General features: G+C 38.5%; 1 protein-coding gene across 4 annotated transcripts in view; it reads right to left on the bottom strand.

The window, feature by feature from the left end:
* SYTL4 (synaptotagmin-like 4) overlaps positions 1-26805 on the bottom strand; it is a 56579-nt gene that overhangs the window by 25762 nt on the left and 4012 nt on the right. For 2 of the 4 annotated variants that reach the window (XM_011954562.1, XM_011954561.1), the window contains 6 exons: positions 5324-5402; positions 3647-3733; positions 2284-2463; positions 1814-2029; positions 1576-1685; positions 1261-1363 (listed from right to left, as the gene is read on the bottom strand). In XM_011954562.1, the coding sequence (XP_011809952.1) occupies positions 1261-1363; positions 1576-1685; positions 1814-2029; positions 2284-2393 (539 nt within the window). In that variant the 5' untranslated portion in view covers positions 2394-2463; positions 3647-3733; positions 5324-5402. The remainder of the gene's footprint in view (positions 1-1260; positions 1364-1575; positions 1686-1813; positions 2030-2283; positions 2464-3646; positions 3734-5323; positions 5403-26805) is intronic. The other 2 variants (XM_011954563.1, XM_011954564.1) reach the window with 2 other exon arrangements.

The raw sequence follows: 26805 nt of genomic DNA, 5'->3' as shown, positions 1-26805 counted from the left end.
ACCACCACATCTGGCTTTTTTTTTTTTTTTTTGTATTTTAGTAGAGATGGGGTTTCAACATGTCGGCCGGGATGGTCTTGATCTCCTGACCTCATGATCCACCCACTTCAGCCTCCCAAAGTGATGGGATTACAGGCATGAGCCACCGCGCCCGGCCCAGCGTTACTCTTAATAACCAAAAAGTAGAAACAATCCAAATGTTCTTCAACAGATGAACAGATAAAATGTGATAAATACATATCATGGGTATTATTTGACTATAAAAGGGAATGAAGTTCTGATACATGCTATGACATGGATGAACCTTGAAAATGTTAATGTTAAGTGAAAGAGGTCAGTCAAAAAGGACCATTATTGTATAATTCCATTTACATGAAATACCCAGGATAGGCAAATATATAGAGACAGAAAGTAGACCAGTGATTGCTTAAGGATCAGGGAGGGTGATAGCTAAAAGGGTAAAGGGTTTTTTTTTTTTTTGAGGTGATGAAAATTTTCTAAAATTGATTCAGGGGATGGTTGCACAACTCAGTGAATAGACTAAAAACTATTGCATTGTACACAAAAAACGGGCAAATTGTATAGTATGTGAATTATATCTCAATAAGGCTGTTACCAAAAAAGATCCACTAAAAAAGTGGCCAACTGCTCAATGGCTTTCATAATATTTTTTCTTAAGCTTAGAGGAATGTTAACAACTAATATCTTTTACTTTAAAAAAACATTTGTCTGAAGATGAGCTATTCTTTCATTTTATTTTGGTGTTTTATTCTGTTAAATTCAAGTAAAATTAAACAAGACGGTTTTAATTTATTATACTATGATCCAATATTAAAAGGATTTTTCAGTTTTTCCATCCGGTCAACCCGTTATGTATATACATAGAAGATACATGAAATAATTTCCACATAATGTGAAAACTGGGGTAGTAGGAATGTGGGTGATTTGTTGCTTAATAATGAGTATGTGTTATTTTCATTTGTCTTCATATTGTTCTTACAAAGAACAAACTATTCAACCTGAGAAAGCTGACTGCAAACTGTAAAAAATAAAGAACTAAGTGAATATACCAAAATGTTAATGTCTACATATGAGCAGTGGGATTAGGAATGATTTTTTCCCTCCCTTACTATTTTCTGTACTTTTCAAGTTTTCCTATAATAAACATCTATTATTTTATAAACAGAAGAAGTAAAAAGAATAGTAAAAGAATTAAAGGGATATTGTAAGCATTTCTTTAAACAAGTACTTGATTCTTACCTGGGCTCCCTCTGCCGCTCCTGAATAATCTTTCTTCCTGGCCAGATGTCACCCATCTGTGTCTGATGAAGGAGGGACTGTCCCACTGTCTCTCTTTTACTCACTTCAAGACAAACAGAAGTATGCCAAGGTGGTGGTTATGAGTAGGAAAAAAAGGAAACAACCCTCATAGCAAATCCCCTGAAGTACACCATGCTTGCAGAAGGGATGACAATACAATCTCCACAAACTGGCTGAGCCCATGGATTTAAGATGCCATCAGTCAGAATACACTAGGATTCCATACCACGAACTATCTCTAGACAGGTCCAGTACCTGCAGGTTTGTGGCGCAGGGACATCCTGATTAGCTCACTACCTGTGCGGTAAGCAAAACGATTCACTTTCTGGTCATAAAACCAGTCCCCAGTTGCTTTCTTCAACTCTCTGGGAAGAAATAAAAGAAAATGACAGATGGATAAAGAATGGTTCTTGTCTAATAAAGGCTAAGGAAAGAAATTCTCACCACAACCAGGGCCTCATCTCCTCTCTATTCAGCCATAGGTGACACTCACATTTCCTTGGCGCACACCTTGCACCTCCAGGTACCATTGCTTTCCTGTATGCGGCAGTCCCGACACACCAGGTGATTACAACCCCGACAAGTATTGGTTTTGGGACTCAAACGGCCCAGGCTCTCCTGGCACCGGGCACAGGTCCGATCACTGTAGTGCTGGCTGCCCCTCTTGGCCCCTTTCCTTTTTATCTCCAGTAACTCATTCTTTAGTCGCCTGCCAAGACCCAAAAAAGAAGCATAAGTGGATTCAGGATATACATAGATTGGATGGAGAGGGGTTGAAAGGTAAACAGAATAAGACTATTTGGTTCTGTGGAAGCAACAAACTCAGAACCCAACGTGACCCAATAAGTAGTGGTAAACATCACATATACAAATTCCTATGAAAGTCAGGTGGGAGACATAAGGAAAAGCCCAGACATCATTGGTCAAAGGCCTGGGAACCTATGCGTTCTGGGGAACTCTTACTTAATCCTTTTCTCATCTGCTTTCCGGACCTCCTCATCTCGCTGTAGAACACTGAGAATCAAATCCTTTTCTTCCTCAGACAGAAAAGAAAGGTCCAGTAACTCTGACATGATTCATTCAACTTTTTCTTCTACTCTTCTTTCTTCAAAACAACCAGACAAGGAGAGCTACCAGAGTTCCCTGAAATGACAAAAGAACTAATTTCACACAGATGATTTACTCAAGAATAGGCCCACAGCCCTAAACCCTTTCAATAGGTTACTTTCCCCTTGAGCCAAGCTAAAGAGACAAAGTAGAAGTATCTGACCTATTTACTCTTCCTACTCCCATCTGAATCATGCCCTGAAAATGAAGAGTCCTTGATTTTTCAGAAAGAAAAAGTTATTCATGACTCTGGGAAAAGGATTGGTTATTCAGTATATGCATCTTAGTCTGGAAAGAACATAGAACAGCTGAGTCAATCTCCCCCTCCACCAAGTGAGTCCTCAATCATCCAATTTTTAATACTTTAAATGTTCTCAAATCTCAAGCCTATTAACCCAAATAACCAGGCAGCTGGTCTCTGCAGTGAAGGAGAAAAGCACATGAAGGCTCCTGCCAGTTTCGGCCCAGTTCTCTATTCCTGACCAGCTTCCATTCTCCCAGGAGTCAGTCAGCTTTCTGCTATGCTTCAAAACTTCCACCACCTACTGTATCTCTCAAAGTTCTTATCATACTAGTACTCTAGCACTACCTCCAGGATATCTTTCCCAAATTCATGAATACTTGTTGAGCACTACTCTGACAGGCATTCTGTAAAGTGCTGGGGATACAAAGATGAGTAAGGCACAGTTCCTACCCTTACGAAAATCACAGAGTAGCAGGGGAGACAGACACACATAAATACAGTACAACGCATTAAGTGCCATCAGAGGGATTATAAATTAAGTGCTATGAGAACTTAGGGAAGAAAGTAACTCATTCTATCTTGCATAGAGAGAGGAAAGACAGCAGCGTACATGGGAAATTTTACAGAAGAGGTGGATTTTGCCTTATCAGAGGACAAATTTCCTGGTAGGGAAGAATGGTAGGAAAGATAGTTTGGGCCCAGATTATATAACTCTTTATTATTATTATTATTATACTTTAAGTTCTAGGGTACATGTGCACAACGTGCAGGTTTGTTACATATGTATACATGTGCCATGCTGGTGTGCTGCACCCATTAACTCATCATTTACATTAGGTATATCTCCTAATGCTATCCCTCCCCCCTACCCCCTCCCCACAATAGGACCCAGTGTGTGATGCTCCCCTTCCTGTATAACTCTTAAAAACTTTTTTAAAAATTTTAAGAATTTTGGCTCAGCATGGAGGCTCTCACCTGTAATCCCAGCACTTTGGAAGGCAGGAGGATCACTTGAGCCCAGGAGTTCAAGACCAGCCTGGGCAACACAGGGAGACTCAGTCTCTACAAAAAGAAAAATCAAAACTCAGCTGGGTGTGAAAGTTCACACCTGCATTCCCAGCTACTCGAGAGGCTGAAGTGGAAGGATTGTTTGAGCCTGTGAGGTTGAGGTTACAGTGAGCCAAGATCATACCATCACGTGTGGCCCACTCTAGCCTGGACAACAGAGCAAGATCCTGTCTGGAAGAAATTTTTTTTAATCTTAAAACTTACTGCATAGACAATAGAAATCCATCAAACATCTCTGATGTTGCTTTTTGATTCCGGGAAATCACATGATGAAATTCATTTTACAAAGACATATTATAGCTATATTGCTCTAGCTATAATATGAAAGACCGATTTAGAGGACAAATCAGAAGACAATTTGGTAGTGCATACATTTAAAATAGGTATACTACTTAACCAAGCAATATGACTTCTAAGAATCTACCTAATAGAAATATTCATACAAATGCACAAGCAAGATTATATGCACAAGACTATTACTGCAACATTATTTTTAAGAACAGAAACAGTTATTTAACAGAGGAATCATTAAACAAAACAATATGTCCACGTAATGGAACATTATGTCGCTATTAAAAATGTAGTAGATACATATGTATTGACATAAAAATATGGCCATGAGTGAAAAAGTAGTTGTAGGACAATAAAAAAAAAGATCTTGTGTAAAGAAATTATCTAAATATTTGTATATGCAAAGAGAAAGGTCTAGAAAAATATCTGCTATCATTGGTTTCCCTTGGTGAGTAGAATTGGGAAGGGGCAACTTTCACTTTTTATTTCATATAGTTCTAATTTGTTTTTATACATATCTTCCATTTATATCTCAAAAAAGAAAACAATGCAAATGAGGCAGAGATATTATTACAATACTCCAGCAAAAAACAACCTAGATTTACTAACTGTGTCTCTAAATAATTAGACCAGTCATTTTATTTTTCATTTTTAGAGACAGAGTTTCACTATATTGCCCAGCCTGGACTCAAATTCCTGGGCTCAAGCGATCCTCCTGCCTCAGCCTCCCAAGTAGCTGGAACTATAGGCACAGCCACCGTGCCCAGCAGAAGTCATTTTATTTCTGACCCTTTCGTTTCTCATCTACAAAACAACCCACCTCAAACGTTGTTTAAAAACTTAAATAATGTGTATTAAAGGGCCAATCACAATGTTTGGAGTACAATGATAAAGGCCTTAGCCAGGCAGCAAGAAAAAACAGAATAGGTCTGAGAAGTAGAATTGACAGAATAGGGAGACTGACTGAGCAGAGAAGATGAAGAAGGTGAAGTCAGAGATGCCTAGTTCACATGTCTAGATTAAACAACTGACTGGCTAGTGACAGCCCTCATAGCAATAGGAGATAGAAGGAAAGAAACAGGTTTGGAAGTAAGGCCAAAAGTTTTGTTTTAACCCTATTAAGTTAGTGTTGCATACTTAATATCCAAGTAACTGGGCCCAGGAAATAGTTGGAGACACAGGGCTGAACCTCAGGAAGAAAAACTGTATCTGAAAAGAAACATTTGGTAGTCATGGGAGTCAAAGAGCCCAAGGTAGACAGAGAGTGAAAAAGGAAATGAGAATCACACTTACCTTCTCTCCTCTCCTTTGAAACTACACAACAGGCCCCTTTCACTTTTTTATTTTTTATTTTTCTTTTTTTACTAATTCCCTATAAGACAGTGGAGAAAATAAACAACACGGCAAAGCTATACAGGTTCCTGCAATATTTCCTCAACTTGTATATTTCCTGGTCTTTATCGCACTATGAGATGTTAAGCCTCTTTCACACACCCTTTCTTAGTCTTGAGGAAGTCTTCTTAGTTCTTATCACCAAGGAGAATATATACCCTCCGTGAAAACAAGGACTTTTTCAATCTTCTCCTCTGTATCTGCTCTAGCACTTAATGCAATATCTGGTATGTAATTTTGCATATGCTGCCAATATTGCGATCACTGTCATTGTCACCCCCAACAGTATCCTTTATTGAGAATCGACTATATGCCAAACAAGTACCTTACATATATTAACTAATTTAATCCTTGTCACAACACCAAGAGTGAGTGACTATTATTACCCCATTGTATAGATGAGGATTCAGAAGAGGTTGGGCCAGCTTGCCCAAGAATAAAGAGCAAGTAAGTGAAATTGCAGGGATTCAAGCCCAGAAAATATGACACTAGAGTTGGTGCTCTACAGTTTCAGTCTAGGCAGAATTATAACCAAAGCAACTATAAAATACTAAACAGACAAATCAAAAGCACTGTGGAAATGAATTCCCATATATGTGATTACGGCTGAAACACTGTGCGAAAAAAATCAGTGGCTCCTGGATAAAAGAGGTATTATCAGTTATCTGTCAGCTAAAAAGCAAGGATAGCACAGGCACACTAGAAATGAGAACCATAGCAGATTAAAAAACTGGTGCCTGTGGAGAGGCAGCAGAATACTGTGATGAGAAAGGTATGTTGGCATAATAATGAGACCAAGTAATATCAAAATCCAGGGAAGTAAGAAGATCCTTGAAGATAGTATCTTAAGAAAATGGAACTACCAACATTGTACATCTTCCCTTTCTTTTTCATTATGGACCTGACCAACCAGAACTGCCCCCTCTGAAATCTTAAATTCAAGAATTCTCACTTTCCAACCACAGCTCACTCTTGCTGTATCTGTTCTTCAACCTTATCAAGACCACGGTCTCTTGAGCTCCACGTTGTCTCTTGGTCCACTTGCCTTCTGCTGATCTATCTTCCCTCCATACCCATCCTGGATTCCAGATGGCTCAACATTTGAACCACGCTCACCAGTACCTTCCATATCCGTATACCTTCATCCCTCTGCCACAACTGCCCATGAAAATCCCAAACCTGTGCTAATGCTCTAGCCTGCCTTGTCTGCTCCCATACCCAGGTTCTACATAATTCCTGGTCTACAACCTCAGCTGAACCCTCACTGTCACCCATAAATCCTGTTACTTATGCCTGTTCAATTTCTTTACCTAGTCCCTTTGGGTTCTATTTAAGCCTTCATTCATCTCACACTCCCACTTCCCTTCCCTCAAGTCCCATCAGACATGCTTGTCTCATACTTGTAAAAAGATTTTTGTAAGACCATCAGCTATGGAGTCTATCAGCTCCCTGCCTCCTCTTCCCCATCACTTGCCAATCTGACTCCTTTCAGAAAAGCCATATCCCACCCCAAGCCTCACCTTCCACCATAGGTTGCTGTTGTTTCCAACACTAACCCTGTTAACAGCCAGCTTGTTTGCAATGGGATCTTGCAGAATCAGTAATGAGGAGAAAAAAACAAATTGAGAACAAAAATTAAAAGGCAAGAAGACAAAGGTAAGTGCAGAAAAAACTGAGACAAAGAGAAAACAAAAGGTAAAATGGTAAAAACAAGTTCAAGTATATCAATGAATATGAAACTCATATATGAGCAAAATTCACCCTTTGAAATACAGGGATTAACAGACTGGATAAAAGGAAAAATCCAGTTATGTGCCATTTATGAGAGACACATCTAAAACATAAATTGAAGGGAAAATTGAAAGTAAAAAGATGGGAAAAGATAAACCAGGTGCTAGCCAAAAGAAAGCTGAGGTAGCTATATTAATATCTAAAAGTAAAAAAGACAATAAAAGCATTATAAAGGATAGATAAGATCACTACATAGAGATAATAAACATGCATCCACTAATAAAACATCACTAAATATACAAAGGAACAAGAGAGAGAAATCGAAAAATCGACCATCAAAATGAGGGGTTAACATATACCTCTTTGTTGTTGCAATTACGAATGGTACGAACAGATACAAACTAGTAAATATATAGACAAGTTGAACAACAAAATGAGCTTGATTCAATGGAAATACGAAAAATGTATATATCCAACTGAAGAATTACATTATTTTCAAGCACATATAGAATATTTACCCCCAAAACTGACCATGTACTAGGCTGTAATGCAAGTCTCCATAATTAAAAAAAAAAAAAATCCTTCCCATACAGACCAGTCTCTCACTTCGAGGAAATTAAATAAGAAATCAATTTAAAATATGATAATTTCTTATCATGATACTTTTTGAAAATTTAAAAAGACACTTCTAAATAACCCACATGTCAAAGAAGAGATCATAATGGTACTAAATCTATCCTTAACATCTTAGAGAAAAAACCTGCCTCCTACCTCACTACCATTACTACTCCCCACAGTATGGCATCTAATGTTCTCTAGAAATTCAAAAAGGAAAATATGAAAGAAAAATACAGCTTTCATATGCAATAAACCAAGTGATATATTTTTATGGTAAATAGTACATCATATTTTGAAAACTAGAACTCAGGAAAATAATGGAGGCACAAATACAATTATAATAAGAAAACCAGACAGATGTGAAGTTATAAAAGCTATGACTATTCAGATACTCCCAGTTTGGGGCTACTAGGGTTTAATAGAGAAACCAAAGCCCAAGAAAACTTAAGACCCTTCATTACGTTCAGTCCCAGGTGTATAATCAAAAAGGCAAGATGATCTATTGAGAAGATCACGGCTCAGGTAACATGAGTGTCAGAATCTTAGCTCAGATGGACAACTTGTTCTGTGTTAGTCCTGAGGTGTCAAGACTCAGATGAAGTATCTTAATACAGCATCCTTGTGGGACCCATGCCCATAAAAAGATATTTTTTCTCAGCAAACTAACACAAGAACAGAAAACCAAACACCGCATGTTCTCTCATAAGTGGGAGTTGAACAATGAGAACACATGGACACAGGGAGGAGAACGTCACACACCGGGGCCTGTCGGGGGGTGGGGGGCTAGGGGAGGTATAACATTAGGATAAATACCTAATGTAGATGACGGGTTGATGGGTGCAGCAAACTACCCTGGCACGTGTATACCTATGTAACAAACCTGCACATTCTGGTATCCCAGAACTTAAAGTATAATAAAAAATGTTAAAAAAAGAAAAGATGGCTTACTTAGCAATTACACCTATTTATTGCTAAAAAAAAAAAAAAATGAGAATATGTTAATGCAAATACTTACAAAACCAAAGGAAAAACTAAATCTACCATCAAAATGGGAAGTTAGAAGTTACCATACCTCTCTCAATTACTGATAGTACAACAGATGAAAAATGAGTAAATATGTAGACAAGTTGAACAACACAATAAGCTTGATCTAAAGGACATACGTAGAATTCCATATCCAATTGGATATATCCAGTCTATATCCTAATCCTAATGATTGAGAAATAATAACGATGAATGAAAATAAACACTAACACAACTGGTTTTTAAGAAGGGGATGGGTGAGCTATCTCAAATTATTTCAAATTCTGAAAACCAATTTTAAAAATGAAAAACTAGGCAAAACCTGACAGGAAGCATAGAATCATGAAAATAGTGGTGAAAGACAGACTTGGGTTCAAATCCTAGCTCTCATATAGCTTAGCTATATGACCTTGGGCATGATACTAGAATATTAAAAAGATGACTAAAAATATTGAATTCCTTGTAAGAATAGTACTCAGATTAAAAATAATAATTGGTGTTCCCAAATGAAAACTGATGTGAATTAGGAAAACACCAAGTAATGTCCCTGCCCTGAACAGCAAATACAACAGATTTTGGTGTTGCATGCAGGCCACACATAAATGTGAAGATGGTAATATATTGTACTTATGCTCAAACTAGAAACATCTACCAGATGTAACCTCTTTGAAGGTAGGTACTATATCTGGATATCATAGCCCCAGGAGCTTGGCACAGTATGTGACACACAGTATGAGTTCAACAAAAGTTTAGTGAATGTCTTTATCCAGAAATCTATTTGTGTTTACATGTTTAAACTTAAACCCATGGAAATTGAAGAGCTGTAATAGAGCTGAGAGAAAAATGTTTTTGTTTTCCTGAGGCAGTGTGTGAGCTGTGGTTAAAAGCTTGGACTCTGGGCCGGGTGGGTGGCTCACACCTGCAATCCCAGCATTTTGGGAGGCTAAGGCAGGTGGATCACTTGAGGCCAGGAGTTTGAGAACAGCCTGGCCAACATGGTGAAACCCTGTCTCTACAAAATACCAAAAACAACAACAACAAAAATTAGCCAGGCATGGTGGCTTGTGCCTGTAGTCCCAGATACTCAGGACACTGAGGCAGAGAATGGCTTGAACCTGGGAGGCGGAAGTTGCAGTGAGCCACGATGTGCAACTGCACTCCAGCCTGGGCGACAGAGTGAGACTCCGTGTCAATAAAACAAACAAACAACAAAAAAGTTTGGACTTGAGCCAGACTGCCTTAACTAGAATCCCAACTTCCCTATTTACTAGCTGTGTGACCTTGGGTAAGTTACTAAACATCTCAGTACCTCAATTTCCTCACTTGTAAAATGAAGATAAAAATTGTACCTACCCTTTTGGGCTTGTTGTTATAAAGATTAAATGCATTTTTAAAATATGTAAAGTGCTTAAAGTAAGGAGAACACAAAGAATGCTAAGTGTTACCTATTTTTGTCAGTTTGTATATGTTCATTTGTGCTTTCAGACTTAAACTAGGTCTTAGAAAATGACATTTATTTTCTTTTAAAGCACGCAGATGAATTATGAGTTAAACTGTCTAGACATCAGTTAAAGTTTCAGGCTATTGTTTTTGTTATTTAAATTTTTTTATTTCAATAGCTTTTGGGGTACAAGTAGTCTGGGTTACATGGATGAATTTATAGTGATTAATTTCAATGCACTCATCAGAGGTCACTGTTTTTGAAGTGAGGAACCATGCTCACAGTCTTACAGATGACAGAAAATTTTCTTAAAAATTGACCCATGCTCAAGGGCCAAAAGGCTGAACTGGTATTAAATTATTCCTCTACAGTTATAAGTAATAATTATATGATGGTTTTGCAAATACATTCTAATGGATTATCATATCCTGCCAAAGTGATATAATAACAGTATTTTGCTGTTTAGGCTAAAGACAATGGACAATTTTAAACCTCACTGAACACGAAAAAGTGAACCAGAGTCTTTCAAAATATATTTGTTTAACCAAGAAGCCTGAATTAAACTGCTCTTGTTAAAATGATACTGTTTTACACAGAAACTGATTAATGAGTTTTATACTGATGTGAGATTTATACTGCTGCATGCCACATTCGGTATACTTTTGAACATGGGTATTTAGAACTGACTTAGCTATGTCAAGAAATGTGATGGTGTGTACACTTTTTTCAAAAGATGAGAATTTAAATTGGGCTACAAATTATAATCGGTCATAATTGGGGATTATAAAATGTCAAGGTGGAATGAACTTCCACCCTGCCTGAAACAGTAACAACAACAACAAATGCACCAAATACATGAAACAATGGTTTTCAAACCGCTGAACATCAGGCAATCAAGGACTATGATTTCTGAGACGGGAAACAAATAAGGTGAGCCCTTTGATTTTCCCAGCTTACTGTCTTAAGGGACTTTCCAGATAATGGTACAGAAAGGAAGAACCCAGGTAGAGCCTAGTAAACTCCCTGAGTTCTGGAGACAGAGCTGAGAGTCTGGGAAAAAAACAGGTAGCTGGAGTTCATAGGACAGAGGACCTGAGAGAGCTCCACAGAAAGAGAAAGAGATCTTCAGAGGCCTGCAGAAGATTTCACTCAAGTATTTAGCAAAGGAGTGATTAGCCCATGGTATGCCTGTGAGGAAATTACTCTAGGCCAGGGAAAGAACTACCTGAAAGGATTCAAAAGAACAATGCCTGTCATTCACACAGGGCTAAGAATAGTGCCTATTTCCGCCAGCCAAATTGGAAAACCTCATGATTCACAGGACAGGAGCTGAAGGACTCAGAACGGTCTTGCCTCAGTAGTGGGAAACAGCCCAGATTATGCACTGCTCTGGTCCTGCCTAACAAATATAAACAGCAAAACCTTAAAGGGTCACTCTGTATCCAAGTAATTTAAGTGCATGCCAGAGCTCAAGTATATTTATAGTAATACAAAAATATGCAGTACTCAACAAGGTCAAAGTCATAATATTTGGTACCCAGTAAAAAAAACTCACAGGCATGCACAAAAGCAAGAAAATATGATCCATAATAATGAAAAAAATCAATCAAAAAGACCAAGAACTGACACAAATGTTAGAATTAGTAAACAAAGTCATTAAAGCAGTTATTATAACTACATTCTATATGTTCAAAAAGTTAGGTAGGGGACATGGGAGATGTAAAAAGACTCAAATCAAACCTACGGATAAAAGGTACAATGTCTGAGATGAAAAATACACTAGTTGGGATTAACAGCAAATTGGACATTACGTTAAGAACTTGAAGACATAGCAATAGAAATTATTCAAAATGGAACGCAGAAAGAAAAAAATTGAAAAAGAAAAAGGAATTAATAAGCTGTGGGACAACATCAAGCTACCTTCTATACATGTCATTGATGTCACCAAAAATAATGGCCCAAATTTGGTGAACACTATAAACTCATGGATCCAAGAAGCTCTATGAACATTAAGCACCAGAAACATAAAGAAAAATATACCATGTGGCACACCATAAATTGCTTAAAACCAGAAATAATGGGAAAATCTTAAAAGAGGCTAGAGTGGTGGGGTGGGGTGGGGTTGGGGTCTTGGGGAAGAACACATTATATATATACAGATGAACAAAGATCATGATAAAAGCAAATTTTTCATTGGAAACAATGCAGTGTGAAGACAGAACGACCTCTCTAAAATACCGAAAGAAAAAAAAAAAGAATTCTACACGCAGCAAGATATCATTCAAAAACAGAGGTGAAATAAAGACTTTTTCAGACATGCAAAAGTTGAAAGAATTAATCACCAACAGACCTGCACTATCAAAAGTGTTAAAGGAAGTCCTTGAGGCAGAAAGAAAATGGTACTGCACAGAAATATAGGTCTACAAAAAGAAATACAGAGCACATGCAATGGTAACAATGTAGGTAAAAATACTTTTTTCTTATTATTTAAATCTCTTTTAAAATATAATCGACAGTTTAAGGAAAAATAACGATATATTGTGAGGTTCAAAACATATGGTAGAACAAAGCTGAAACTTAACCTGATTTCAAGAGACACTATAAATCCACAGTAATGAAGTCAATGTGGTATTGGGCATGAAGATAGACAAATAAATAAAAGGAACAGAATAGAGAGTATGGAAATAAGCCCTTATGTTTACAGTCACTTGATTTTTTTAATAAAGGTTAAGGGAAGTTTAGTGGAGAAATGACAGTCTTTTCAACAAGTAGTGCGGGAAAAACTAATATCCATATGAAAAAAAAAGCAACCATTTCTGACATGACACGTAAAAGCGTGATCCAGAACTTGATAAATTAGGCTTTGTCAAAATTTAAAACCTCTGCTTTGTAAGAACTTTATTAGAAAATAAAAAGATAAGCCATTTACTGGAAGAAAATATTTGCAACTAGTATATCTGATAAGGACTTATATCCAGAATATATAAAGAACTCTCAGAACTCTACAATTTTTTTAAAAACACACATTTTAAAAATAGACAAAAGATATGAATAAACATATCACCAAAGAAGATATACAAATAGCAAATAAAGACATGAAAACATGCTCAACATCATTAATCATTAGGGAAATGCAAACTAAAACCACAGTGAGATATCACTACACACTTATTAGAATGACCAAAATTTCAAATACACCAAATGTTGGCAGGCACTTGAAGCAACTGGAACTCTCATACACTACAATGGGAATGTGACATAGTATAGCCGTATCGGAAAACAGCTTAGAAGTTTCTTAAAAAGTTAAACATGTATCTCCCATATGACCCAGGCTTTCCACTTTTGGTATTTATCCAAGAAAAGCAAAAGCATATGTAGGCCGGGCACGGTGGCTCACACCTGTAATCCAAGCACTTTGGGAGGCCAAGGTGGGCAGATCGCTTAAGGTCAGGAATTTCAAACCAGTCGATCAACAGATCAGCACGGCGAAACCCTGTCTGTACTAAAACTACAAAAAATTAGCCAGATGTGGCGGCAGGCGCCTGTAATCCCAGCTACTTGGGAGGCTGAGGCAGGAGAATAGCTTGAACCCGGGAGGTGGTAGTTGCAGTGAGCCAAGATTGTGCCACTAAACTCCACCCTTGGCAACAAGAGCAAAACTCCGTCTCAAAAGAAAACAAAAACAAAAATTAGCTGGGTGTGGTGGTGGGTGCCTGTAATCCCAGCTACTTGGGAGGCTGAGGCGGGAGAATCACTTGAACCTGGGAGGTGGAGGTTGCAGTGAGCTGAGATCACGCCACTGCACTCCAGCCTGGGCAATAGAGCGAGACTTCACCTCAAAAGAGGGGGGGAAAAAAAAAGCAAGCACATGCCCACACAGATTTGCATGGAAATGTAATAGCCCAAATCTGGAAACAACCCAAATGCCCACTAAGAGGTAAGTGAATAAACAAATTGTAGTATATCCATGCAATGGAATACTATTCAGCAACAGAGAAGAATGAACTACTGATACACACAGCAACATGAATGAATCTCAAAATGATTATGCTGACTGAAATAAGTCAGGCAAAAAAATAACACTGTATGATTTCATTTATATAAAACTCTAGAAAATGCATAGTGACAGAAAACAAAATCAGTGGTTTCAGGAGTTGACAGGGGGTGAGGAGGGTAATAGTACAGAGGGACAAGAAAGAAGGATTACAACATGGCACAAGGAAATTTTTGGAGGTGATAGATGTTCAATATCTTGATTCTGGTGATAGTTTCATGGATGTACACAGATATCAAAATTTGTCAAATTGTATACTTTATATATAATTTGTTTATTGTAGTTCAATAAAATGTTTTTAAACATTTTAATATTAAATGTAACCAAAGTTTCTTCTTGTAATCATGTTTTCCAATCCCAGAATGCCTACAAGACACTAGGAGCCTTTAAATTAATTGAAACACTAAAATATTTTATGTCAAGGTTTTTTTTTAATAGAGAATAAACAATACAGAGTAGGTTTGAAATATTTCCCTTACTATACAGTTTTGTTATCTAAAAGATGTTTCACCTTTTAACTTTTCAATTTGTTAAAAATGTAAAAGACAGCAGGTTCAGGAACAGCAATAAAATGTTTGCATAACTGGTGCCTGGAACTGTAATATGAGCATGATTTTTTAGTAAGTGCATCCAAACAATATACTTTATTTTAAAATGTATATACTTTGTGAGGCATCAGTCTTTAAAATCAAGTATAAAAATAAACAGAAGTTAGAATCAGATGTTCAAGTAGCTGTATCATAAACCAAAATTTTGTTTAAATGAAGCACACTTCATGTCATTGGTCTCATCAAAATGAGAGCAAAGGTTATTGCACCATTAATAAATATCAGAATTAATTTTAAAAAGTTCATTTAATCTCTTATCCTTTATTTCTATTTTTGTGCTTTTTCTTTGAGACAGAGTCTCACTCTGTCACCCAGGCTGGAGTGCAGTGGCACAGTCGTAGCTCAGCATAGCCTCGACCTCCTGGACTCAAGCAATTCTCCCACCTCAGCCTCCCCAGTAGCTGGGATCGCAGGCACAAGTCACCACACCTGGCTAATTTGTTTTTATTTTTTGTAGAGATGGGGTTTCACCATGTTGCCCAGGCTGCCTCGGCCTCCCAAAGTGCTGGGATTACTAGCGTGAGACACCACACCGGGCCTGTGCATGCTTTATAATATGTGACCAATACAGTGGTAAATAATGTAGTTTACAAATACTTATTTTAGGAGTGATAAAAATTTGGGGTAATAAAGGTGAGTAATCAAAAAAGCTGGGAAGTCCCTTACTTAAAGGCTGGTTAAGGTAAACTATTCCACAAATTGCCATATATTTTCATGATTCTGCTTGTATAGAGATATGATGTATGTGTAATTAGGAAAGAATAAATCATTCTGATGATTGTAATGCAGTTGTTCTTACGCAAGTAGTACAGCATAATGAATAAGAATTTTTGCTGTCATAAGACACATTCAAAAGTGGACTCTAGGCTAGGTGAGGTGGCTCATGCCTGTAATCCTGGCAATTTGTGAAGCCAAGGTGAGAGGATCTCTTGAGCCCAGGAGTTTGAGACCAGCCTGGGCAACATGGTGAAACCCCATCTCTACACACACACACACACACACACACACATATTAGCCAGGTGTGGTTGGTGTGCGCCTGTAATCCCAGCTACTTGGAAGGCTGAGGTGGGAGGATCACCTGAGCCTGGGAGGTCAAGGCTGCAGTGAGCCGAGATCGGGCCACTACACTCCAGCCTGGGTGACAGAGTAAGACCCTTTCTCAATCTCTCTCTCAAAAAAAAAAAAAAAAAGTGGACTCTATTAACTAATTGTGACCAAGGCAATGACAGTATATAAAGCAGATCAAGCTAAAGTACTGTCAAAACTAATACCCATTATTTGTGTGGGTTTCCAGAACATGGGTGAAGCATAGCCCTAAAAGGCAGCAAAATCCAGTACCCATGGGCAGGGGACTAGTTATTTGATAATCTAAAGGTAAAAGGGTTGATTTGGTCGGGAACGGTGGCTCATGCCTGTAATCCCAGCACTTTGGGAGGCCAAGGCAGGTGGATCACCTGAGGTTGGGAGTTCGAGACCAGCCTGACCAACATGGAGAAACCCTGTCCCTACCAAAAAAACAAAATTACCCGGGCATGGTGGCGCATGCCTGTAATCCCAGTTACTCGGGAGGTTGACACAGGAGAATAGCTTGAACCCGAGAGGCAGAGGTTGTGGTGAGCCGAGATCATGCCACTGCACTCCAGCCTGGGCAACAAGAGCAAAACTCCCTCTCCAAAAAAAAAAAAAAGTTGATTTTAGAGCACGGAAAAATGAGACCAAATCCAGAGTATATGGTGGTCTGCAAAACTTAAAAAAAAAAAAAAAGAAAAGAAAAAAGAAAAACACTCAAGTAGAAAAGAAAGCTTCCAGGGATGCAGGGCTTCCTAAAATTCCCTTGTCTGCATCCAGCCACCCATGCACAAAAATGCCAATGGATAACATCTTACTGGTAACATTTGCATGAGCATACAACACTGCTTACAGTCAATAAAATATTTGCTTTGGGATATTGTGTTGGTTATTTTATCAACTGCCCCTTTCAATTTTAGGGTGGTGTCTCTCCTAGAAAACTATAAATATGCTTATTAAAATGTATCTGTCTTAGATACCTATTCCAGGCTACTCAGACAAATTCAAGGAAGATTCAAATTATAAAGCTGCTAAGTCTGGCTTCTTAGAAGTTTCAAAGTTCCCTTTGGATTCAGAACCCAGCTCGCATCTCCCCAAATCCTTTCTGGCTCTTGGGTTAAATAATGTAAATTACCTGGCCCCAAAGACTTTTCTGCAAGAGCTCCCTCTGCTGTCCTGGTAATTATCTTTGAATGTGTGCATGGTTTCAGGCCTTCCAAATCCTACTTCTTTCCCTGTCCTAGAGCTCTGTATTCTGCACTGTTACAGAATGCTAACTAGTTAGGAGGGCCAACTATGTGCTAAGTGATATACTAGCTGGCTAAGAAGAAAAGAACAGAGTGTAGTCCATGCCCACAGAGTTCACAGTTTAGTAGCAGAGACACCTAAATAATCCTTAAAAAAAAAAACAAAAAAAAAAAAACACGGTAACCAAAGAAATATATGCATGATATATTATAAGAATACCAAGGGAGGGCATGTAATTCAGGTTGGGGAAAGGGAACTAGAAAGAGAATATCCAGCAGTAGCATATGAACTGATTGTAAATTAATGTGTTTCAGCTGGATAAGCAGGAGAAAGAGGGCTTTCTAGGCAAAGTGCGTAGCATTTACAAAAGCATGGAGAAAGAGGGCTTTCTAGGCAAAGTGCGTAGCATTTACAAAAGCACGGAGGCATAAAGCAACGTGGTATAAGCAAGTAGTACAATGATGCTGGTTGGTTTCAATTGTAAGGGAGGCAGGGCGCGGTGGCTCACGCCTGTAATCCCAGCACTTTGGGAGGCCAAGGCGGGCGGATCACGAGGTCAAAAGATCGAGACCATCCTGGCTAACACAGTGAAACCCCGTCTCTACTAAAAATACAAAAAATTAGCCGGGCGTGGTGGTGCGCGCCTGTAGTCCCAGCTACTCGGAGGCTGGGGCAGGAGAATGGTGTGAACCCCGGGGGGCGGAGTTTGCAGTGAGCCGAGATTGCCCCACTGCACTCCAGCCTGGGCGACAAAGCGAGACTCCGTCTCAAAAAAAAAAAAAAAAATTGTAAGGGAGAATGCGGAAGAGGCAGGTGGGGAATCACATCACGTGTGGCTGGCGGGTGCTCCATATGCTATGCTCAAAAACATGGCTAATTAGCCTTTGACAACAGAAATCACTGAAGAGTTTTAGGTAAGGCAAGGACTTGTTAGGGCACACTGACAATTTTGCAGAATATGCATTTGAGGAGGCTGTGGCATATATCCAGGGGAAAGATAACAAGAGCCAAGAGTAGATGGCAGTGGCACTAGAGATGGAAAGGAGCATATTAAAGACATAACACGGAGAGAAAATCTGCAGGACCTGTGAATGTTCTGTAACACAAGTACGGCCTCTTCTACTAGGACTTGGAGTTCCGATGTGCTAGATTTCTAATTAAGGACAGTATAGCATAGAATTGTGCTTAAAAGCACTGGATCTGAGCTGCCTGGGTTTAAATCGCAGCTTTGCTTTTTCCCTGAGTTAACTCTGGACAAGTTATTTAACCTCCGTGAGTCTGTTTCCCCATTTGTAAAAATGAGGATTAATAATAAGAGCTCCTGCCTATGGCTGTGAGGATTCAAGCATGCATCATGAGTAAAAGGAATAGCATAGTGCCTGTCCTAGAGTAAGCACCCAATATTGGTAGCTGTTTAGTTTTAATTATTATTAACCATATGCTTTGGAAAATATATGAGCATATGGCAGTTCTGACATCTTTCTATGAAATTTGAGAAATCTAATCAGTATTCTTGCCTAGATGGAAGGTCACCGTACCTCTCTGCATGGAGGGAGGCTGACAAGCATAAATATGAAGCAAATGTTAGTAATTAGATATGATCAGTTTAAAGGATATTTATTTATACACTGTTCCAGACAGGATTTAAAGTGACTTACAAAGATGCATAAAACATCAAAAAATAGCATAAATTTTAAAATAGGATTCAAAAGAAGAAAAATAGGAGTGGAGACAAACTGGTAGAGTCAGTATCAAGGCTCCAAAACCAAAGGGCAACTAAGGCTTCCTAGGAGTCAGCTGGGGTCTAGAACCCCACCTGTCCATCCATGCGGCACATCTATGCCTCACATAAAATCTCCTAGGGCCTGCTGAGTCCATTCTCAAACGTTGTATGGAAGCAAAGCTGTATTTTTCCCTAACAATGAGAAATTTACAATCAGCTCTTAATTTTACAAAATTCTGATTTTGCACTAAGGTTGTGGCTCCCTACAATCCTTTTCAAGATAGATTCTACAAAAGTAGACTTTGCAGGTGCTGAGGCATTTTGTGCTTTTCACTCCTTTTTTTTTTTGGGAGATGGAGTCTCACTCTGTTGCCCAGGCTGGAGTTAGGTGGTGCCATCTCAGCTCACCTCAACCTCCGCCTCCTGGGTTCAAGGGATTCTCCTGCTTCAGCCCTCCCCCAGTAGCTGGGATTACAGGCGTATGCCATCACACCTGGCTAATTTTTGTATTTTTAGTAGAGATGCGGTTTCACCATGTTGGCCAGGCTGGTCTCGAAAGCCTGACCTCGTGATCTGCTCACCTCGGCCTCCCAACATGCTGGGATTACAGGCGTCAGCCATCTCATCTGGCTGGTTTTCACTCCTTTTACGATATCCACCAACTGATGAAGATGATGACAATGATAGTTAACACTTCTATAATGTATTATTTACGATGCACTTTTCTAAGCACTTTAGTCCTCACAATCACACTATGAGGTAGGTATTAAATTATTATGTCTACTTTACAAATGAGGAAAGTGAGGCACAGATTGAGCAAATAACTTGCTCAAAGTCATATGCCCTGTGACAGTCTGGTTTTTGGATGCAGGCCATCTGGTTCCACAGTCCAAGCTCTTAACCGCTATACTATATTATATTGTCTCTTCATATTCTGGCAATATTGCTCTATATAGTGATTTTTGGAAAAGGGGACATCAACCTCAGGAACTTGAGGTGGGGTTTCTAAAAGTTTTCAGCTAATAACAAACATAATGTTTGACAGGCCCTCAGTCTGGCTTACTTTCCCAGACCCCTGACCTTGTCCTGCAATATGTGAAACAGGCCAGAGCAACTCTAGCTCAAAGCAACATTATACACAAGAAAATAACTCATTCCCCTTATTCAGGACATCCCTCCTAAAAGATGGCAGGTGCATAATGGTGGGGCAGGGGGTGGGGGTGGGCAGCAGGGTGGAAGAAGGCAGTGGTAGTAACTAAAATATCTCTTTTGTTAGCTCTTAGAATCATATGTGGGGACAATGTCCTCCAGATGGAAGCCACATAGCTACTTTTCAATACCAACAAATTCTGTTCATAAATGGTTTGTAGAAATTCCCACTTAAAATAATATATAACACTCTAAAACAAGTCCCAGAAGGAAGTCATATATCTTAATACTATATATTCACTTCTCCTGCAGAATGGTTGTTTTGGATATGTGGAAATGTGGTCTTTCATGATTTCACACATTTTTTCCCTTGCTCCTCAGCAACTCTAGAAGATGCCTTAAACCCACCAACAATCCTAGACGGCAGATTTCCATAAATGTGGTACATAGAAGTAAATCTAAAATATTATAAAAACAAGACCATGTGTCCAAACACCCTACTTGGCAACAGGGAAAATACATATATTAAAGCAAATCCCATTTAGCTTTCTGGCTTTCAAAATCTACATTTGAAGCTTCCTCTAACATGAGCCAAACACAAGAGCCTCATAAGGTTGATGGGTGTAGGATGGCTAGTTTACCCTCTTCTCTGACAAAGGCCCCTTCCTTGACACCCCATTTTTTAGATTTTTTTAAAAATCTAAAATCCCCAACTAAAAGAATGGACTATTTTAAAATCTAGGTCATTTATATGTATAAAACATTTTTAAGTCCAGTGAGAGCTGACACATTGTTATTTTTCAATAAGCCTCAACACCTCCCACGCAGAACACTATTATCTTTCCTTAGTCAACAAGCTTTGATAATGCAGCACCCCCACAGGGAAGACCCTCTTCTCCTGCCAGGATCACAGATGGTGGGAATTTCTAAACTGAACTCTAGCTGGCATCTGATTATTTCTTGCAGACCATGTCACCTAAAAATTACCCACACAGTCCCCTTAAATGTGAAATCATCATGGTTCATGACTAATCCAACCCATGCTCACACATAACTGTGATTTCATGCATTAGGTTCCTTTTTAATTTTAGGGATGCTGTGATCTGGCTATGGCCACAGAAACCTTAAAACAATAAAAAATAACCTGTAGTTGAATTTAAATTGAACTGCATATGTGGCAGGTAATTTTAAAGTGTTACTTGAGGCCTATAAGATGCCAAATAAATGCTAATTTCTTTCTAATAAAATATTAATACATATATACACGAACATATGTACATTAAAAGGTAGGTATAAATTGGAGAATAATATAAAAATAAATGTAAAATATTAACTTATTACAAGCCCTCTTTCCCTCCTAACCTGCTTAACCATAATTACTTTACACATTACATCAAATCCCTAGAGCAAGATCAGTACATGCATTATCAACATCTGGTCTACAGCTAGAAGCAATATCCTAATATTTTGAAGAAATAAAGTATAAAAATTAAAACCAATAAAATGTTCAAATTAGATTTGTATATATTTATTTTCAATATTGACATAGTAAGTAAAAACACCTTAAAAAGTTCTAAGGGGACAAGAAGTATGAGTTTTCATAATTCAGTTAGTATAACTTGAGATAAAGTAAGATATTCAAAATGCCTAGATGGACCTTCTTAGCCCTATATATGTAAATATTTGATCCTGGTATTATCATTAGTTACAAATAGAGCTACACATACTGGAATCAGCACATCAATAAGGATGTTCTTTTAGTTTATAAAAATAATCTTCCCCACTAGATTGTAAGCTGTATGAGAGAAGGGACTTTGTTTTGTTCATCTCTGTACCTTTGGTGCCTAGAGCACTGCCTGGATCATACTATGCACAAAATAAATATTTGTTGAATGAATGAGCTGGCATCAAGAATACCATATATCATATTCAGCCACACCCAAGAGCTTATCATCTAGGACTCTTCCACCTTTGATATAATTGATTCAACACCCCCTCTCTGACCACAACCTGCTGTGCTTCTAGCCTATTCAGTCAATGAGCCCCCCAACTAGCCCCATTCCTATTCTCAGATTTCTTGGGTGGGGGCAGTCTTCCATAGACCCTTCTGCTTTCACCTTGTCAGCTCCTTCCCATCTTTACTTCCTTTCCTAGACAATTTAAATTTTATTGTTTCTTTCTCCTTTTTTTTTTTTTTTTTTCTGAGACGTCTCTGTCGCCCTGGCTGGAGTGCAGTGGTGTGATCTCAGCTCACTGCAACCACTGCCTCCTGGGTTCAAGCGATTCTCCTGCCTCAGCCTCCTGAGTAGCTGGGATTACAGGTGTGTGCCACCACACCCGGCTAATTTTTGTATTTTTAGTAGAGATGGGGTTTCACCATGTTGGCCAGGCTGGTCTCGAACTTCTGACCTCAGGTGATCCACCCGCCTCAGCCTCCCAAAGTGCTGGGATTACTGGTGTGAGCCACCACACCCAGCCAATTCTATTGTTTCAACTGCACTCTTGTCAATATCCTCAATAATGCATAATTTTACTGCAAATATCTGATTTTAAAAAACTATAGCTCTTCTAAGCCCAACTGTTATACTTTATGCATGCATGAGGACTCCTGAGGTCTACTAGAGAAAAAAAAAAATCACACTCTGGTAGATTATTATCCATATGAATTATTAGTCACCAAGCTCACCTTAACCCTCCCTGGCACTGCAACTATGCTTCCCTAGACTGCTCTCCTGTTCTCCACAATAACTATTTCAAACCTTCTTCAAACACCACAAATAACTAACTGAAACCTTGTCCCATCTTAACCCCTGCTCTAAGAGGTTGGCCTTAACTATTATATCATAGAGAAATAGAAATACCATCAGACAAGTTCCTGCTGCCAAATCTATGAACCTACTTTCATCTATGCCTATTGAGCATAATCCTCTCCCTCAGTCTGGATCCCCTCCCATCTGGCATAAGGACTCTGCCCTCTAAGGATTTTGCTCTATTAATTATTCCCTCCTTCCCACCAGCCTTTAAAGAAACTCAAGTCCCTCCTAAATAAATAACAAGTCCTTGATCTCAACTCCTTGCTTGCTACTACCCTTTCTCTGCTCTTCAAAGCCAGACAGATTTCTCTAAGGAATTGTACATAATCACTGCCTCCACTTCCTCATCTCCCCAGTCATTTCTCAACCCACCATAGTTTAGCTTTCTGCCTCACAGTTCTCTGAAATTGCTCTAAGGTCACCAAGAACTTCCTAAATCCAACAGATAGTTCTTGGTCTTCCTAGATTTCTCTGGATCTTTAGTACCACTGACCATATTTTTAACACAGCCATTTCATTTTGAGAAACTTATTCTACTGATATTCAAGTAAATTCACAAATATATATTGTGAGGATGCTCAATATTTGAAACAGCAAAAAAAAAAAAAATTAAAGAACATAAACATCCACCAATAGGAAACTGACTAGTTATGGTACACACATATTAGGGAATATTGTGCCTTTGTTAAAAAGAAGGAGGTACTGCAGTTCTATTTATACTGACACTGAAAGCATATTAAGTTAAAAAATTGCAAATCATATATATTATGATTCCATTTTTATTTGTTTACATTTTAGACAGATTGGATCATGGATGAATGGAAAAATGTCTAGAAAGAAATACAATCTTAACATTGTTAGCTCTGTAGAGTGGGATAAGCAGGAACAGAAGATTTATATGTTACCTTTTATTGGGTCAAGTAATAAAAATGTAGTCCCATCCCTAAGCACAGCAACACTTCAAGGTAAGAAAAAAATTTCACAGGAGATCAAAAGGGAATGGCCGTAGAGACTAGGGGAAAATATTTTAAGGTCGCCAGGGCTAAGAGAGAAAGGAGAGAGGTGTATCTAATGGTTTCAAACATGGAATGAGAGATCTATTAAAAACAAGAAGAGGTAAGTATCCCATAGACAGAGAGTGTGAACAGATAATTCTTAAAGGGGAAAAATCAGATGTCCAATAGATATCAAAAAGAAAAAGTTTCACTCTTACTGGCAATAAAGATTTTTGTATGTTTGCTTATTGATTCAGCAAAATTTTAGAAAGACAATTTTCAGTTTTTAAAAAGGATTTAAGAGATATTCTCATATTTTGCTGGCAAATGTAAATTAGGAAGACCTGTTAAAAAGCAATGTGACAATTTGATTTCTAAAAATACTGAACTTCACAGAACTTATCACAATTGTAATTTAAAAACTATGTGATACAATATTTAATACACACTTCCCCTGCTGAAATAAGTTCCAGGAGAAAAATGGCCATTGTCTACCTTCTTCTCAGCCATACCTCAAGCATCTAGCTGGGTTGATGGATGGATAGATGGATAAATTTACATTGCAGGATCCTGGCTGTAGGCTCTCAGTTGGTACAATGTAAATCCTCAGTAAATCAACACAGAGCATGGCACATCGTAGGCCCTCAGTAAATCAAATCATGCTTTCTGATGAGTTTAAAGACACTGGTACTAATGGTATTCTGATGCCTGAATTGATAGAGCTACAAACAAGAAGCAGTGTAGATGCCATGGAAATTTTCTACTTCTTAAAAATTACTGAAGTTCAAGTTAGGTTTAGATACTCACAGATATGAATATGAAAGCCACAGTGGTCTATTATTTCAACTATTCTTCTGCCAGGGCCATCCAATCTCCAGCCCTCTCCCTATTTCTGTCACAGCCACCCGGAAAAAATCCCTCATACTAGATTGTCCACACTGTGTTCCTGGTCTGATGAGTGTTGCCGGAGAGAATGGATACAGGGTTCTGCGACTTGGGGCGGAGACAAATTCAAGTTACCCAAGCCATTTAAAAATTTTTTTCCAGTTTTATGGAGGTATGCTTGACAAAAATTATACATATTTATGGTATACAGCATGATATTTTGAAATACATATACATAACCTGGATGATATGCCGCTAAAGAACTCCTCTTTTCATCCCTCTCAAATGCTATTCCAACCCTTCACCGTTCTTCCCCTCTTTACTCTCTGGCCAACTTTTCACTCTCTTTTGGGGGTGGAGGAGCTCTCTCAAAATCCTGCCCCTCTACAGCTCCTTCTTTCTCCATAGTTTTTACCAAGAGGATTAGTGAATCCTCTTGTCTCAATGGAAGAGCCACCACTCTTTCTCTAAGGCTAGTCTTTTCCCGCTTTCACTCTGGCACTCCCACCCTCTGACTTTCTCAGGGACCTTGCATCGTCAAGCTGTATGCCATCTGCACATAAATGGGCTCATCTATCTCTTATATTTAAATATCTCTTATATTTAAAGTAAAACAAAATTAAATAAAACAGCCTTTTTATCCCCTGTGCCTTACTGTCTATAAGGAACACTCTCTCTTTCCCATCATAGCCAAGCTTCTTCAATGTATATACTACATTTTTTTAATAATATAAATGTATGGGGTACACATGCAATTTTGTTACATATGCAGTGGTTAAGTCAGAGATTTCAGGGTATCTATAACATGAATAACATACATTGTACCCATTAAGACATTTCTCATCATCTACCCTTCTCCCACCACTCACCCTTCTGAGTCTCCACTGTCTATCATCCCACTCTCCATGTCCATGTGTATCTACCATATTTTTTTATCAGTCCTTCTCAGTCCTCACTGCCCAACCCTCTACAATCTGCCTTCTCTCCTGCTGTACTGATGTTGTTGTTGGCCTCCTAATTGCCAAATCTAATGAACATGTTTTTTAAATGTTTTATAGTGGGTTTTATCTGATTAGAAGAGGGGTACGCATCATGAACAAAGTTATGACATATGACAGACTAGAGAGAAAAAAACTTGCACTATATAACAGGCAATGGGTAAATATAACTAATAAATATAGTGTTCTTACAAACAAATCAAATATATAACCGAAAAGATAAATGTGCAAAGGATATAAAGGAGCAAGTCTCGGAAAAATACAAATAGCTAACACAAATGAAAAGATGCTCAGCCGCACTAGTGATCAGAGAAATGCCAAGTTAAATCAGTTAGATACTATTTTTCACCTATCAGATTGGAAAATATTAAGAGTGTCATCCATCCTCAGCAAGGGCAGGAGGAAAACCACTCGCAATAGTGAAAGGGTAAACCCTCTTGGATGTCACTCTGGTGATGCCTACTTAAATTGTTTAATGTATATATCCTTTGACCTAACAATTCTATTAGAAAGCTACCCCACAAAAATACTTGTGTATATATATATCCTTGAGCACTATGCAAGGATGTTTGTGGCAGACTTGTGGTGGCTTGGGCTAAGGTAATCGGCAGAGGAGATGGAAACGTGTGGCAGAATACATGACACAGTCTGAAGATCACGTCAGCAGGACTCCCTCATGAATTAAATTGGGTGGAGGGCAGTGACAGAAAAAGAAGAATCAAGGGTGATCTTAGGTTCTTGGTTTGAGCAACTGAATGGATGATGGTGACATTTTACTGAGACAGGGAGTGCTGAGGGAAGAGGGTGGGAATACAAGGGCAATCAGGAGTGCCGTTCTGGCCACGTTACATTTGAGAGGTCTATCTGATAGACAAGGAGAGATGTCGAGTAGGTCATTGGATATATGAGGCTGCAGCTTAGAAGAAAGGCCTGGGTCACAAACATAAATTTGGGAGTGACGAGTAGCTAGACAGATGTTCTTCAAAGCCATGCGGCTGGAAGAGAGCCTCTGTGAAGATTTTAAATGGA

This window comes from Colobus angolensis, unplaced genomic scaffold (assembly GCF_000951035.1).
Source record: "Colobus angolensis palliatus isolate OR3802 unplaced genomic scaffold, Cang.pa_1.0 Scaffold385, whole genome shotgun sequence".
NCBI lineage: Eukaryota > Metazoa > Chordata > Mammalia > Primates > Cercopithecidae > Colobus > Colobus angolensis.
The sequence above is the reverse complement of the archived record's forward strand: the minus strand, read 5'-3'. Positions and strand labels throughout refer to the sequence as shown.